This window comes from Ursus maritimus (assembly GCF_017311325.1).
Source record: "Ursus maritimus isolate PB19 chromosome X unlocalized genomic scaffold, ASM1731132v1 scaffold_X1, whole genome shotgun sequence".
In the NCBI taxonomy this organism is placed as follows: Eukaryota; Metazoa; Chordata; class Mammalia; order Carnivora; family Ursidae; genus Ursus; species Ursus maritimus.
In genome coordinates this window covers 82,449,976-82,466,534 of record NW_024423319.1, presented here as the reverse complement: position 1 = coordinate 82,466,534, position 16,559 = coordinate 82,449,976, and the positions used below count along the sequence as shown (strand labels likewise).

The 16,559-nt window shown below is 54.5% G+C and overlaps 1 protein-coding gene across 1 annotated transcript in view; it reads right to left on the bottom strand.

The window, feature by feature from the left end:
- The window catches only part of FOXP3 (forkhead box P3), a 19,632-nt gene extending 4,732 nt beyond the window's left edge, over positions 1-14,900 (bottom strand). The window contains exons 1-12 of the mRNA XM_040631633.1: positions 14,201-14,900; positions 6,169-6,406; positions 5,535-5,639; positions 5,308-5,446; positions 4,817-4,904; positions 4,643-4,747; positions 3,637-3,724; positions 3,358-3,438; positions 2,517-2,667; positions 1,733-1,809; positions 396-497; positions 35-193 (exon numbers count right to left, since the gene is read on the bottom strand). Coding sequence (XP_040487567.1) covers positions 44-193; positions 396-497; positions 1,733-1,809; positions 2,517-2,667; positions 3,358-3,438; positions 3,637-3,724; positions 4,643-4,747; positions 4,817-4,904; positions 5,308-5,446; positions 5,535-5,639; positions 6,169-6,406; positions 14,201-14,220 — 1,344 coding nt within the window. The 5' untranslated portion in view covers positions 14,221-14,900 and the 3' untranslated portion in view covers positions 35-43. The remainder of the gene's footprint in view (positions 1-34; positions 194-395; positions 498-1,732; positions 1,810-2,516; positions 2,668-3,357; positions 3,439-3,636; positions 3,725-4,642; positions 4,748-4,816; positions 4,905-5,307; positions 5,447-5,534; positions 5,640-6,168; positions 6,407-14,200) is intronic.
- Positions 14,901-16,559: the final 1,659 nt, after the last annotated feature.

Here is a 16,559-nt window from a genome sequence, read left to right as displayed (position 1 = left end):
TTTCGACCCCTGTCCTTCCTTCCTCCTTTCCGTGGTTTTGAGGTTAGGGCCCGGGTGTGGGGTTGGCACTCCTGCTGGGCCTCTGACTCCTCTTCTTGCGGAACTCGAATTCGTCCACGGTCCACACGGCCCCTTTCTCGCTCTCCACCCGCACGAAGCACTTGTGCAGGCTCAGGTTGTGGCGGATGGCGTTCTGTGGAAGGCAGGCCCGCCGGGCCGGGGGCAGGGCGCCGGGGTAGGCAGTCATCCTCCGAGGTCAACAGTACCCACCCCAAACCGGCCTCCCGCCCCTTCCCGACATGCCTACAAGCCCCACGCCCCCCCTCCTGAGCTTGGCCCAGGCCGCTGGGGCATGGGAGACCCTCCCAGCCACTGGTGCCTCCGGAGGGGCTCACCTTCCAGGTGGCGGGGTGGTTTCTGAAGAAGGCGAACATGCGTGTGAACCAGTGGTAGATCTCGTTGAGTGTCCGCTGCTTCTCGGGAGCCTCCAGGATGGCCTGGAGGTTAGGGGATCCGGGGGTCAGGGAGCCCCTTCCCCAAAGTTGGGCTGAGAGTGGCAGTGGCCCACCCTGGGTGTCTGACATGGGTGGAACTGGGGGGGGGAGCAGGGCAAGGGAGGGAGGGAGACGGTGTGGGGTGAGGGTCAGGCCAGGATGGGGTGAGGTGGAGGGTCTGGGCTGAGGCTGCAGTAAGGTCTGGTTCGGGGTAGGGCGGGGACTCGGTTAAAGGTTGGGATGGAGTTGGAGCTGGCCTTCTCCACAGGGGCAAGGTTTCAGGCTTTGGGAAGGTCGAAGGCCAGGAGTAGGGTCAAGTATAGGATGTGGGAGGTGTGAAGGGCCAGGCAGCGTTAAAGGTCATCAGGGAAGGGGTTGGCTAAGGGTCTGGCTGGGGATGGACTGGGGCGAGTGGAGGGCCAAGGGATGGGATGGCATTAGGGTCGGGAATCAGAGGCGGACCTAGTGATACAGCTATTTTCTGTGTTAGGCATGCGGTGAGATTGAGGGTCAAGAATGAGGTTGGTTGTGGTGGTGAAGGGTCAGGGCTTGTGTTAGGTGTGGAGTGAGGCTAAAGGTCAGGGAATTGGATTTGTTTGGATTTAGCAGCGGGGTTAAGTAACGGGGCAGAAATTATGGCTGCAGTGAGGTTCTGGGTCAGGATGGGGCTAGGGAGGGGAATGCGTGGTGGTGTGTACGGGTTAGTTGTGGGCCTAGGATGAAGGTCTGGGCAGGCTCTGATGAAAGTTCTGGGCAGGTGTTAGGGAGATTCAAATGAAGGGGTTGGGATGGGGTGAGGCCAAGGGTCAGGTAGGTGCCACAAGGAAGGGATTAGAGGCAGGGTCCGGCCGAGGGACGTGTTGGCATATTGGGGTATGTGAGGGCTGGGGAAGAGTTAGGGTGATATCTGTGGTGGGTTTAGGGCAAGGGGCAAAGATCAGGTTCATTTGGGGGCTATTTTACAGGCTTGGGAGGGGGTTAAGTGTGGGGTCGAGGTGGGCATCAGGGAAGGGGTGGGTCGAAGGCCAGAATTTGGCTCGCACTGGCCTGGATCGTGGTTTCGGTTTGGGTTGGGGGGCAGGTCTGGGGTGAAGCCGGCATGGGGGGGATCCTATCGGAGGCCTGGGTTTGTTCATGAAGGAGCCTGTCCTGGGGGCGCTCAGAAGGAGGCTGGGAATGTGGGAGGCAGGTGCCCACCCCCCGTTTCTCTTCCTTCTCGGCCCGCACTGCCTGCTTACCCAGCGGATGAGGGTGGCGTAGGTGAAGGGGGGCCGCATGTTGTGGGACTTGAAGTAGTCCATGTTGTGGAAGAACTCTGGGGGTGGGGGGTGGGGGAGGATCAGGTCCCGTCCTGGAGCTTCTCGCTCCCTCTCCCATCCCCCACGCTACAAGGAGAGGCGACCCAGCTGAAATCCCTCGCTGACAACGCCAGTTTTCACCCTCACAGTTACTGTGCTGAGCACTGGGTACCGATTGTACCATTTACTGTTTGCACCACTCCCACCAAAATGGGCTTTGTCGTCCCCGAAGTTTAAAAGAAGTAACTTTCACACCAAAGGGATGTGAGTGGCCAAGTGGCAGAGAAAGGATGACACTCAAGGGCCCTGATCCCTCTTAAGCCCACAGCCCAGGCCTTGCGGGCAGTCGGGGATCCCTGAGCTTGGGAGAATAACCCCGCTTTTCCTTGAGGGGGAAGGGAGAGTCCCTGGGAGGTGCTTAGCTAGTTCCCTCCCTTCTGATGACCCACCGAGGAAATGGAGTAGCCAAGGCCCAGAACGAGTGAGCCCCAGGCCCCAGGGGAGATGGGGCTGGACAGGAAAAACCACAATGGGGGGTGCGGGGGGGGGCGCTCACAGGCCTTGGAAACGCTGGAAGGCAGCTTTTGCAAGCAGCTGTGTTTTCCCAAAGGCCGGGTGGCAGTGCTGGGGAGGGTTGGTACTGGCTGTCCCCCACCCCGTGCCAGTCGGGGGATGAGGGACTGTGGGGGGGGAGCACCACGTAGGGGCATGGAACCATCCTCACCTGGGAACGTGCTGTTTCCATGGCTGCCCCAGAGATGCCTCCTCACAGCAAACAGGCCGTCGGGGGCTTCTTGGGGGCTGGGCCAGCCTGGGCCAGTGGCGACAGGCGTGCCCGAGGCAACGATGCAGCAGGAGCCCTTGTCGGATGACGCCTGCGGGAGGAGGGAAAGCCTGGTGATTCAGAAGCTTAAACTTTCCACTTCAATTTTAAATAAGTGTTTTGTTTTTTTCTTTTAAAGCAAGGGAGCTCTCTTCTCAATTCCAGTCTGATGTGGAATCGCACAAAGCAGCATTGAACTATAATTTATTAGAGAGAGAGAGAGTGTGTGTGTGTGTGCGCGCGCGCGCGTGTGCGCGCGCGCGTGGAGAGGCGCGATGCTGGGCCCATGAGCTGGGGCTGAATCGGGCTCCTACCCAAATGTGACCCTAGGGGTGATAGTAATACTTATCTCACAGTGGCCTCACGAGGATTCGATTCGAGGATTCGATAAATTAACCCCAGGGAAGTGCTCAGGAACGGTCCCGCCCTTTGTTTACTGCTCTGTGGGGATCATCTTGAGATCTGAGCCCGGGTTTTTATTTTGCACTGGCCCCTGTGTGTTGTGTAGCCAGCGGTACAGGGTCTGTGTCCAGTAAATGTTTGGCCATTTGCTGTTGCTTTGAAAACCCTAGATCATGCTGTTTTGGGATCTTGGGGTCAGAGGGTTTGTAACTGGGAGGGACAGGTTTCCAGGTCTGGGCATGTTTGGAGCTGGGGACAGGGGCCCAGAGTCCCAGGGCCTGGGTGCGAGGATAAGTCCCCTCCACCCCCTCCCGCCGCCTGTGGGCCTGGGGTGGCTTACCGTGGATGGAGCTTTGGTCAGGGCCATCTTCCCAGCCAGGTGGGCCTGCATAGCGCCCAGCTTCTCCTTCTCCAGCACTAGCTGTGAGGACGGGCACAAAGTGAGGCCTCAACTTGGCCTTTCTCTGCCACATCCTTGCTCAGGCTGTGGTCCTCCCTGGGAGGGCCCTACCCCCTCCCTTCCTTTATGCCAGCCCCCATCCTGGGTGAACTTGGCTCCTGGCACAGGGGGGACAAAAGGCTCGCCCACCATCCCCCAACCACCCCTCTCCTATGTCACCTGCTGTTCCAGAGACTGCACCACCTCCCTCTGGAGGAGACACTGTGCCCTGCCCTTCTCGTCTAGGAGATGGTCTGCCTGGCAGTGCCTGGGTAGGAGGAAGATTCCACGTGGGTGACCATGGTGGGCCTGGCCTCCTGGCTCAACACTCCTGAGTGAGGAAGGCCAGACCCTTTGGGAGGTCTCTCCCCAGAGCCTCAGCCTCCCTCCCCTCTCTCTACCTCAGTCTCCCTCTTACTGGTCCTTCACCACACGCTACTTGGCGTCTCCTGGTGCCAGGCCTGAGCTTGCCACTGGAGCCTGGCCAGGGTGCTGGAGATGATGTTGGAAGGCTGGTGAGCTGAGAGGTGGGTGAGGGTAGGAGGGGACAGGTAGAGGGGACAACTTGTGCGAAGCCATGGTCATGAAGAGGACAGGGTGCAGAGTTGCCACTCATAGTTGGGTATCGTTGGAGAAGGGGCGTGTGTGTGTGTGTGTGTGTGAGAGAGAGAGAGAGAGAGAGAGAGAGAGAGAGAGACGGGGCTGAGGGGAGGCAGCAAGAGCCACTGTGAGAATCTGGGACTGTGGGGAACAATAAAATCAGGCTGGCGTGTTGGCAGGAGGGGACAGGTAGCAGGGCAAAGCCGTTAGGAGTGGGGATTCTGGAGCCTGGATGTCTGGATTCAAATCCCCGCTCTGCCACTTAGGAACTGGGGGATCTTGATCAAGACATGTAACTTTTTATGGCCTCAGTTTCTGTATCTGTAAAATGGAGGTAGGTAATACTATACACCTCTATTATGATGCCCCATTACACAGATGAGGAAACCAAGGCCCAGAGAAGCTAAGTAACTTGCCCAAGGTCGCACAGCCAGTGATAGGACCAGGATTTGGACCTACGGTTTTAGCCTTTGCATTTTGCCTCATCACTATCTATTGAGATGAGGCCTGAGCTGAGGCCTGTACCCCAGGCCTTTCCCCACACACTGGGGACCCTCCTGGACTGGAATGGGCCTGGGTCACTCACTTGAGGAAATCCTCCGGCTCCTCGAAGACCTTCTCACATCCGGGCCACTTGCAGACCCCATTTGCCAGCAGCGAGTAGGAGCCCTGGGGCACGGTCGAAAGGGTGCTGGGGGGACAGAGGGTGTAAGGGGAGGGAATGGCAGGGCGAGGGTCCTTCCCAGCCTGGTCTACTGACCTGTCTTTCCTGGGTGTGCCGGGGCTTGGGAAGGTGCAGAGCAGCGCGGGCTCCCTGGACACCCACTCCAGGCTGGCCACGTTGATCCCTGCGGGTGGGGACAGGGTACCTCTGGGGACTGTGGGATGGGCCCTCAAGCTCAGCCCACAGAGACTCTCATTTTGAGCTTCCCACCCTCCTGAGCCTCGCCTCACAGGCCCTGACTCCCGAGGGGCTCGGTTGTCCCTAACATCCAGGGCTTCTGGGGGAGCAGCTCAGAGACTGCCGTCTGCAAGCGCTGACATTTTGACTGCAAAGACCTGCGGTTCTGTGATTTTTGCCATTCTGCATCTTTAAGGTTCTGAGCCTGACATTTTTTGGAGGCTGGAGTTTCCAAGATGATAAGACCCGATGTCTCTGACCTCCTGAGGGCCGCCATTCAGCAGCCTACGCGCTCACATTCAAGCGCTGGGGGGCTCGGGGTGCTGTAGAGCTGTGGGGCGGGGTGTTACCAGGTGGCAGTCCGGGCCGGGCCTTGAGGGAGAAGACGCTGGTGGCAGCAGTGGGTGGCGGCAGGCTGATCATAGCTGGGCTGTCCAGTGGGCGTACCTGCAGCACGGGGGTCCGAGCGTGGGTATCCACCGTGGACAGCTGGGGGCACATGGGGGCTGTGGTTCAGCCTGCTCCCCGCCCAGTTCTCCCACCTCCTCCCACCGCCCTGCCCATTCCGGGTCCGTACCTGGTGCATGAAGTGCGGCCTGTCCTGGAGGAGTGCCTGCAAGTGGGGCGAGGGTCCCAGCCGTGCCCCAGAGGGTGCCACCATGACTAGGGGCACTGTGGGCAGCTGGGGGGGGGGAGAAGGCAGGCGGGTGAGATGCCATCCTGATTCTCACTGTTATACATGTCTCGTTCATATACTCCTCACCACAACCCCACGCGGTAGGTGCTCTGACCATCCCCATTTTACATATGTGGAAACCGAGGCTCAGGGAGAACGAATGACTTTTTCAAGATCAAACAGCTAGTAAGTGGCAGAGCTGGCCTCAACCCTGTCACCTCACCTCTTTGGGCACCAGCCCTCTCCTCTGTCACATGGGGATGGGGACACATGGCCACACCTGTGGGACCATGATAGGATCTCCTCTCCTGAGACCGGGATTGGGAGGTCAGAGAGAGCCTCAAATCTCTGAGACCTGCTAACCGGGGACTTTCTTGGCCCTGCGACATCTGCGTAAGTCACAGACTTGCCTGGGACCCAGAAAACCACTTCCTGTGCCCCAGCTGGGCCCCCCGCCCAGTGCCACAGTAAAGGTCGGCACCTGTAGGCCCAGGTACCCCACCCTGCCTGCCCCATCCTGGGCCCTGGGCCTCACCTGCAGCTGCGATGGTGGCATGGGGTTCAAAGAGGAGGAGGAGGAGGAGGCATGGGCTCCGCCTCGGAGGTCCCGGCTCTGGAAGTTTGCCCCCGGGCCCTTGGCCCCAAGCAGGTCTGAAGCCTTGGGTGCAGCCCTCCAGCTGGGTGAGGCTCCCGGGGATGGGCCAAGTGCCAAGGAAGGGGCCGAGGGCTTGGCTGGCCTGGGATTGGGCATTGGGTCCTTGTTCAAGGGCAGGCTGTGGGGACATAGAGGGAAGGAGTTACACATGTCCCCAGCGGAGGCATGAACAGCTCAACCACCTGAACCATGTGGACACCCCCCATTCCTGGGCAGAGCAGCCATGGGTTGGGGCCTGTCCCCAAGGGCTCCACGGCTGGACCCCAGCTCTGATCATGCGTACGTGTGGCACACACCCACGCATACATCAATGTCAGGAACACAGGTGTGCGTGTGTCTCCGCACACGTCCCATGTGCAGATGTGCCCGGGCCCAGCACTCAGCCTGCCTGTGCGTGCTGGCAGAGCCCTGGTGGTGATGTGTCCTCCACACGGGAGGTGGGGGATTGGGGTAGTTTGTGAAACCTCAGCCAAGGGCAGGTCTCAGCTTCTTTTCCCCAAGCTGCTTGGGGCTTGTCTCCAAGCCTCAGCCCCCTGGTCTTCCCTGTGCTCTGCACAGGCCACACAACCTTCGCTCATCCTGCTGGGACTGGTCTCTGACTCTCCTGGGGGCATTGTTTTATACCAGAGACCTGGCATATACAAGAGCGGAGGGGGGCATGGGCTCAAGATCCCGCTGGCTGAGGTGAGAGGGACAGACTCTAGGAAGGCGAAAGCCGGGGTACTGGCAAGGAGGTTCCTGTGACAGTCCAGGCAAGTGACAATGGTGGCACAGACCAGGGTGGTGGCGGTGGAGATGGTGAGAAGTCAGTGGATTCTGAGTGTGTTTTGAAGGTGGAGTCAGGAGAATTTGCTGGCGGCTTGGATGTGGTGGGGGGTGGCGAGAGGGGGAGGGTCAAGGTGATCTCCGGCCCGGTATTTGCCTGAGCAGGCAGGAAGGACAGAGTGGACATCACCTGAGCTGGGGGGAGCAAGGTTGGGGGTGACGATCCAGGTGTGGCTGGACACGAAGAGTCTGGAGTTAGACACGTGAGTGGAAATACTGAGTGGGCAGCGGAGTATGGGAGTCTGGAGCTCGGGCAGGGGCAGGCTCTGATCATCGCTGGGTGCTTGCCCTGCATGAAGCTGATGTGGCTAGTGCCGGAGAGGAGAGATGGGCTCTCTTGAGCCAGGGCCTGTGGGGGCATCTTGACTCAGCCCCCGCTGGGGTTTACCCCAACTCTGCTTTTCGAGCCTGCGCTCATGCTCTGGGCCTTGCCTGGAATGTCTGCTCTTCCTCCGTACCCCCCATCCGAGCCCTATCCAGAAGGTCCTCCGTAATGTCTCCAGGCTCCTTTGCTGAGCCCCAGAAGCGAACACTGCGACCCGCAGGGCTTCAGTTTTTCAGAATCCCAGTCTAAGAGGAAGCCAGAGCTGGAACTGAAGGGAACACCCAGGTGCAGCGTTCCATAGTCCCATGGCAACTTGAGAGCTCCGTAACTTTCTCCAGAAAGTGTGTGTGTGTGTGTGTGTGTGTGTGTGTGTGTGTGTGTGTGAGACTCTGCACCCCACCCCACCTCACCCCACCCCACAGCACTGGGTTGGGCACACAGCTGCCGATAGCAGCCCAAGCTGGCACAGGGAGGGTTCAGGGGAGCAGTTGCACCTTCCTTTCTTTGCTGTCGGCGCACAGGGATTGTCAGAGCTCTGGTCCGGAGGGAGGTGGGGGTGAGAATCCAGGTATTAAACGCTTAGTCTCTCGGGGAACGTAGAACATTACTGTGTGAGAATCAAGAGCCTGGATCTGTGGAGGCTCAGAACTCAGTGACCATGAAGAGTGAGCAAACAAATGAAGGCCGGAGACCGGGGTGAGGCTTCTAGAAGTCAAGGCATGCCAAAGACTGCCAGCAATCCACCAGTAGCTAGGAGGGAGGCACGGGCAGATTCTCCTTTGTCGCCTCAGAAGCAACCAGCCCTGCCGACACCCTGATCTCGGACTTCTGGCCTCCAGAACCGTGAGACAATAAATTTCTGTTGTTTAAGCCACCCCCCAGCTTGTGGTAATTTGTTACAGAAGCCTGAGTAAACGAATACCGATTTTGCTCAGCGAGTGGATGGTCTCCCCCACTCTGGCCTGGCCCACATGGCTGGCCCGTGGTTACTTCTGAAGCTGCCTGGACACTTGGCTGGGGCTTATAAGAAATCCCTTCCTCAAACACATCTGAAATGTCCAGCCTCAGGGAAGCACAGGTACATTCTCAGAAAGGGGACATAGATATGGTCTGTCTGGTGGTGGGGAACCTGGAGGGCCGGGCTGGGCAGCCAGCTTCCTGCACTGTCTGTCGGGGCGTCCCTTTCTGACTGTTTCTCAGAAGCTGCATGGAGGATGTTTCTGGGACACAGAGTGTGTTTTCATATCGGGGTCTGCATCTGGGCCCTGTTGTCACATCCCCAGATTTTCCGCCATTGACGTCATGGCGGCCGGATGCGCGGGGCTTCATCGGCACCAAGGAGGAAGAGAAGGGGGCAGATACCCCACCCCACGGGTTTCGTTCCGAGAACTGGCTGGCCCATCCTGCAGCCGTCTTGGCCCAGGTGGGGGTGATATGGGTTCTTGCGGATGTGGTGAGTGACGTCCATCTGGCCACCATGACAAGTCCTAGGCCCTGTAGACTTGGGCCGTGGAGAGGCCAAAGGTTTGATTCTTGGGGAGTACCATGCGGATACTACAGCTACTGGGACCATGGGGTCCCAAATGGTACTATGTCAGAACCTCAGAATCATAGAACACCATTTCTTAGGTTCAAAGGATCCAAGAATCTCAAACCCACTCTGTGGGGTCCATGGGTCCAACTTCACAGAATGTGAAGGCTAATGTCAATGGTGTCCAAACTCACTGGAACTGCCTGAAGGACAGGCAGCTCACTACCTCATAGGGCCTCTGGCCTACCGGGCTTAGAATTGTAGCAAGCCTCCTCTTAGCTTCCCTCCTACGTTCTGTGACAGCAGGAGGGCCAGGATCATCCCCTCTACTCCCCTCAGCCTGGGCCTGGGCTCTGCCACTAACTAGCTATAACTCTCCTCGGGCTCATATGTAAAGTGGGACAGTAATAGTACCCCTCATCCAAAGTTAATGCACACGAAATGCTTAACAAAATGTCAGTGATGGTAAACGAACACCTACAGGGCCTCAGTCTCCCTGTTCATTCTGGGACAATGTTCCCATACTCACAGCCATTCCACAAGCGATGGGGAGGGAAAGAAGGGGAGGTAGAGGCCAGCATGCCTTTGGCTAGGGCCTCATGGTGGGGAACAGGAAGAGCCTTGGCCAGTAGAGAGCCCACTGCCAGGCTCTCTGGAGGGGCTCCAGGATAGGAGTTCCCAGGGACCAGTGCCAACTGTGGGGACATGGTTGAGCTCTATCCACAGCCAGACCCACAGACAGACTGACTGACTTATGTCCTTCCAGTATCACTACCCTGTGGCCACAAGGCCTTCTGACCCATGGGACCCTGGTACCCCACCCAGACCACTCTTGTGAGGTTGGGCCCCACACTGGCCTGTGTGGCCACAGAGCCTCCTGCCTGAGTAAGGGTCCAAGTTGTGAGAAGGCAGAAGGGGGGGATGGCAGCAGCCGGGGGTAAGCTCAGGTCCCCCTCCTCCCCTCATGGGTGCTAAGAAGTAAACTGAGGCCCATAGTGGGGGAGACAGACAGAACCAGGGTTCTGCCAAGAGTCTCATGGTCTGAGCTTAGGTCTCAACTTTGCCACTCCATCCCTGTGAGGCCTTGGGAGAGGCCCTCCTGCCCATTTCTAGGCCTCAGTTTGCTCCTGTGTACACTGGGCAGAGAGAGGCATGGAGGAGATGAGGGCCAGGGCCCTTCCACTTTGTGTCTGCGTGACCTGTTACGTGTCTGCAGGACGTCGAGTTGACAACTGCCCCTCCATCCGGGGGACTGGCTGAGAGACAGGGATACATAGAGACAAAGAGACAGAAACAGAGAGAGAGACAGACAGATAGACATAGGGGAACACAAAGACCCAGAGAACAAGAGATACAGAGAGATGGGACAGAGATACATAGAGAGTGAGAGATGCTGAGGGAGAGAGAGAGAGAGAGACAAAGTGACAGAGAAAGGAGGGGAGAGGAACTCAAAGGGGCAGAAAGTCCTAGAAGTATACACAAGGAGAGAGACAGAGAATGAGAGAAGCTAAAAGAATAAGAGAACAGCATAGGGGGATGGAGAGAGGGAGAGGGAGAGATGCCCCAAATAGAGACAGAGACAGAGAGAGAGAGAGAGAGATGGATGTCCCAAATAAGAACAGTTGTTGGTCTCTGGCTGGAGGAACTTAGGCTCCATCGAATAATAAGGAAAAACGAGGGGCAAGATGCTGGGGGGGGGGGGCTGTGGTCAGGGAATGTATCGTACTGCAAATCAACAGTCAGCAAAGTGGTATGGCTCAGACATGAGGAACAGAACAAAACAGAGAGCTCAATCACAGACCAACGTCTAGAGGGAAGCAAGTTCATGATGAATGTGGCATTTCAACCTGGGAGATGGTGGACGATATACTATTTGACAAATGCTTCTGGGAACATTAAGGGAAAAATAAAGTTAGTGAATGAATAATCAGTCCATTTTCCCACCAATTCCTCTCTGCCCTGTTTGAAATGTCACCAATCATCATATACCCTGAAACACATTCCAGATCTCTTAAGGAAATAAACAAGAATATCTAATAGTGCTCTTGGGTTTCTTGTACGCCAGGCCCTATGCTAAGCACTTAACATGGTTAATACATTTAATCCTCACAACAACTCTTTGAGGTAGGTGCTACTATAATCATCACAGTGCACATGAGGAAATGAAGGTACAGACAAGTTAAATGCCTGGCTAAAAAATCACACAGATGGCTTGGGGTGAGGCTGGGTTTGTCCCAGACAGTCTGGCTCCAGTACCCACACTCTTAACCTCCACAGCAAATGGAAAAAATGAAGCCATAAAAGAGACTAGAAGCCAACACAGGTGAACATTTATCTCATTTTCAAGTGGGAAAGGACTTTCTAAGCACAAAACCAGAGACAGTAACCACAGAAGAAAAGAGTAACCCATTTGACTATATAAAAACATCATAGCATCACAAAACTCCATAAACATATAGAAAAAGTGAGTGATGAATTGGGGGAAAATATCTGCTATACATGTATGGCTATTAGAAGGTTAATATCCTTTCTAAATAAAAAGCTGTGACAAATCAATAAGAAAAAAATGATGAATATCCTATTGGGACTAAATATCCTTAGTCTTGACCAGACAACCTAAGAAAAAGTACAAATGATCAATAAATAGTATAAGTAATCAAAGAATGCAAATGTCAACAATGTAATATTTTTTCTTACCCGTTATGCTGAGAAAGGATTTAAAAATGATAATAGCCACCCAGGGTTAACTTGAGTACAAGAAGGGTATAACAGGACAAACTTTCAGAAGAACGATTTGCAGAGAGGGTCCGAAACTTTAAAAATGCACACACCCCTTGTCCCAGCAACTCCATTTTCAGTTATCCAAGGAACTAATCAGGGATGATTATGGGGAGAAAAACTAGAAACAACCCGAATGTCCAGGAATCGGCACTTGGTCGAACCAACATAGTTCATACCAGTGTGAGGACAGTCTTGACAGCCATGAAAGATCATAGGTTGAAACAATTTTTAGTGATCTACAAAAACGTTCCTGTTAATTGAATAAAGCAGGAACAAAACCAATAGAGAGAGTGGTTCTAATTTGGTTAAAAAAAATAACAGCTAATAGTGAACACTTGCTAAGCCTGAAGAGATGAGCTCTCTCAGCCCTGAATAGCCTGCTCGGTTCCTGGACACGGACTTTGGACACACACATACACACACGCTCACACACACATGGTCCCGGGGTAGGACCATACAGCTAAACCCCGACTGACAGTGGCGCAAAGTGCCCCCCAGGAGGTCCTCTCGTGCTGTGCAAGCCCAAGTTCAATTAAGGGTTCAGCCTGACCCAACAGCTCACTATCGTCCTTCGATCGGGGCAAACAGAACTGATGCTCACTCTGGTAAAATGCAGATGCCCTCATCAGTGTTACTCAGTCCACTATGATTAGGCACCAAAGCTGTACAAATCTGTGTGCTGCATGCTGGGTGGGAAGGCGGGCGGGGGAAGGCTAGACAAGAGAGCAGGAGAGACAGTGGGAGAAAGACGGAGGAAAGGAGATAGATGGAACGTCGTGAAGATGGAGGAGACAGAGACAGGCAAGCTGGGCAGAGCCAGAGAAAGGGCAGTGGGGAATCTGAGTGCCCGGGAAACAGAGGGGGCAGGGGACAGAGTGACACGGGAAGAGGGAGACAGGGTAAGCAGACGGAGAGGGACAGCAGCTATCAAGAGACAAGAGACAAGGAAGGAGGGGTGTAGTTGAAATTTCCAGTTACACCTGGCCAGTTTCAAGTTGTTCAAAGCTCTGATATTCGTAAAGACTGGCAGTTGGCCTATTTAAAAAAAAAAATCCTGCCCATTTACATAGCGATCAATTCATTTATCGTTGCCTCTGCCCACGCATTGATTAAGCACTTTCCCAATCAGTCTGCCAGCATTTATTATTACTATTATTATTGTAAAAAAAAATCTTACCTGACTGGAGCCACAGGAGCTGTGTGTGTCTTGATGGTACCGGTGGGCCCCTAACCCCCACCCCAGAGCCTGCCTCACTGCCATCGCCTCCACTAGACCCACATCTGATGGGGGAGAGCAGGGACACTCACCTTGGTGAAGTGGACCGACAGAAAAGGATCAGCCTGGCTGGTGGGAAACTGTCACATATCAAAAACAACTTTGCTTTTATACCGAGAAGAAAAACCACGGTGTGGAAGCCACAGACCTCTCTCTCTCTCTTCTAATAATCCAAATTTTTTTTTCGATGAGTGTGTGTGCTGATAATCACGGGGTGGGGGGGGTTCTCATAGTTTTTTCTCTCTCTTGCGCGCTCTCTCTCTCTCTCTCTCGCTCTGTTTCTCCTCTTCTTGATTATGAGACTTAAACGGAAATTTTGAAATTTTGGGTTTTTTCTTTGCCCTTTACGAGTCATCTGAAAATATGATTTCTTCCCCTCGCCACAGAGGTGAGAGGTATCAATGAGATAACAGCGCTCATGAGAAACCACAGTTTTTTACACAAAAGTATGTAGGGTTAGAGGAAAAAAAAAAAAAAAACAAGGGAAAAAAACTCAAATAAATCACGGAGGTGTCCCAAGCAGGCAAAGCTACCTCTCTGTGAACATGATGGGACGGAAAACATCAGGGAAAGAAACTAAATAGGGCTGGGTTTCCAGAGGCTTTGCCCAGCTCCATGCCTCAGTTTCCCCTTAGATAGAATTGATATGGACAACACTGCTCTTACTGCCCAGGGATGGGGAGCTCTGCAGCCCATCTCCCCACAGACGGGGCATGGAAGTTATTTCACAGAAGAAAATGCAGGCAGTCCCTCTCTATCTGCCACAATTCACAGAATCTAACAGTCTGAGAATCACTGGCTCCCAGAATCCACTTAGCATCACTGAGGAGAAGGAGAAAAGTCTCGTCTCATCACATTGTAGGGCCTGAGAGCTCGAACCTGGAGGGTACCCTACTGGGAAGGTCCTGATGAGGCCCCCGGTGTTAGTGCATCCGTCCTCATGAAGCCCAGAGATCCCTTGGGTCCCCAACCCTCTCCTAGTCAGGGACACCATGACCTGATGCTTCTGAGACCCTCAGCCTCTGCAATTTTCTACTTTGAAAAATCCCAGTTTCCAAGGTTTTTGGAGGCCAGATATCCGCCATCATCCCCATAGCTGACATTTATCTCCAATTTTCCACGTGCCAGACACCATGCTGGACGAGTCTCCCAAATGATCACATTCAATCCTCACCACAGCCCTTCGCGGTCCATCTTGTCATCATGGCCGTTATAAAGATGGGGAAAACAGAGGCGCGAAGTAGTCGAGCGACTTGCCCAAGACGACAGAGCTGGCAAGTGGGCACTCTGCCTTCTTTGGTGCCGGGCGGACTTAAAAACCCCTAGGTTTCCTTGGGCCCAACAGTCTTGGGTCTTAAATTCTAGGATGCAGTGACAGGGAAGTTCTGAGATTTGGAGATTCCTCTGGGGGTTTGAAGCTTGTGAGGTTTTATGGTTGTCCAAGAATTGGCGGCTGCATTTCCTTACTTGAGCAGTACCCCCCTTTAACCAGTGGTCAACAGGGGAGACCAGGCCCCAGGGGCTCTTCCTGATAGGTCACGGCTGCGGCTCCCAGCCCCCGGCTCCTCAGCACCTTGCATGGCCCAGGGTTCTGTCATGCAACGTCTACTCCAAGCCCTCTGCAAGACTGGCTTCAGGACTGGGGAAGAGAAATCGGAAACCACTTTTTATTCACATGGTACAAACCTAGTGGCCAAGACCCACCTCTTCGCCCCTTCACCCCCCTCCCCAACTTCCCAAGCCCTGAAAAAAAAGGAGAGCCTCTTTCCTTAACTCTGACTCACCTTTCTGGAAAAGCCCAGAGGGGGCCTGATGGTCTGGCTTTGTGAAGATAAGAAAAAAAAAAAAAAAGGCGAATAGAAAAAAAAAAAAGACCTAAAAAAAATCAGCCAACAACAATTAAAAAAAAAAAACAAAACCCAACCCTCCCTACCATTAGTTCAAAACAAAACTTTCACTGGTTGAGGTTTCTGAGTTGGTGGGACACGTCTGAGACCCAAAGATGGCCTGTGTACACTGGGCAGCCAGAGGAGGCACTAAAGTGGGATGAGGTCCTCAGGCTGGAGGCTTGCAGGGGCTTAACAGGTGCGACATGTGGTTGGGAGCAAGAGGGTATGAGGCGCTTGTTCGTCAGGAAGGAGTTTTGGGGAGCTGCCTTTAGGGATGTTCCCAAGGCTAATGACCCCTTGCTCTGCATGGACTTGGGTCTGAACATTCCCTATACTTCCTCTACAACTATAAACTAGGCCTCTAGAGGCTGAGGCCTCATTCTTTGCCACAGGACCTGTCCCATCTTGAGAGAGGGGGGTGGTTTTCTTTTATTGGGTTGGAGGTGTGGGCTGCACCTTCCTTATACCCTCCCGAGACCATTTCTCACTCACTGTCATTCGCTCCAGGAGAGGAGTAGCCAGAGAAGTAGGGGGATAACTGAGTGAGGATGGTGGCCCAGGGTCCCAGGAGGCCACTTGAGTGGGACTTGGGGTGAGGGAGGGGTGATATTGCTGCTGCCGGGAACCAGGACCCTTGCAGAGTGAGGGCTGGGGGGGTCAGGTGGGCAGAGAGGGGCAGAGGTCACCCTTCCTCTCTGTACTGGACTACATCCTCTTGTGTGGAAGGCTTCTGGAGGACAGTACACAGGATTACACAGACGGGTCTGTGAAAGTCCTCCGAAACGGCGGTTTTGACAGACTGGAAGGAAGTGAGGGATGGAGTGATTCCAGAGGAAACAGCCAGCTCAAAGGCCCTGAGTAGGAGTCTGTGATTTGCTTGAGGTCCACGAAGGTGGTCAGTGTGGTTAGAGTGGTGTGAGCGAGAGGAAGAGGGGTAGAAGGTGAGGTCAGAGAGGAGACGTGGGGGTTAGACCCGCAGGACCTTGTAGCCTGTGGTAAGGACCTTGCCTTTTACTCTGAGTGAGGAGGAGGCCACAGGAGGGGTGTGAGTAGAGAAGAGACATGAACTGCCTTAGGATTTAACACGATCCGTCTGACTGCTGAGTACAGAACAGACTGTAGGAGTGAAGATGGATGCAGGGCCACCAGACAAGGGGAAGCTACTGCAGTAGTCGAGTGACTGATGATGGTGCCGCCAGTGGAGCAGGTAAGGAGAGGCTGGAGTCACGAAACATTTTGAATGGAGAGCGCACAGAATTTGCTGAAGGATGAGAGTCTTGGGGCCAGACTGGGACACAGATAATGCCCTAACTAGAAAAAAAAATCCCTCCAATTCTATCTTGTTTAAGCCCCTATTCTTTTGTGATTTTTCCCCCTGTTGCTTGCAACTGAATATATTCCTTCCTGATCCATGACCCCACCCTGGACACTGAGACCTGAGGAGGGGGAGGCTCCTGGTGTGGGGTGGGGTGGGGGGCTCCTCTCTGCTCGGGACATTGTGCGTCAGCACCTTGCATACAGTAGGTGTTCAGAACACCCTCCCAGGATGGAGGGGGAAGGCATGAAGGGCCATGCTCAGTGGACAGAAGCCACATTTCAGTTCCCACAGGAGGCGGGACCTCAAAGGAGAGTGAAAGGATGGGG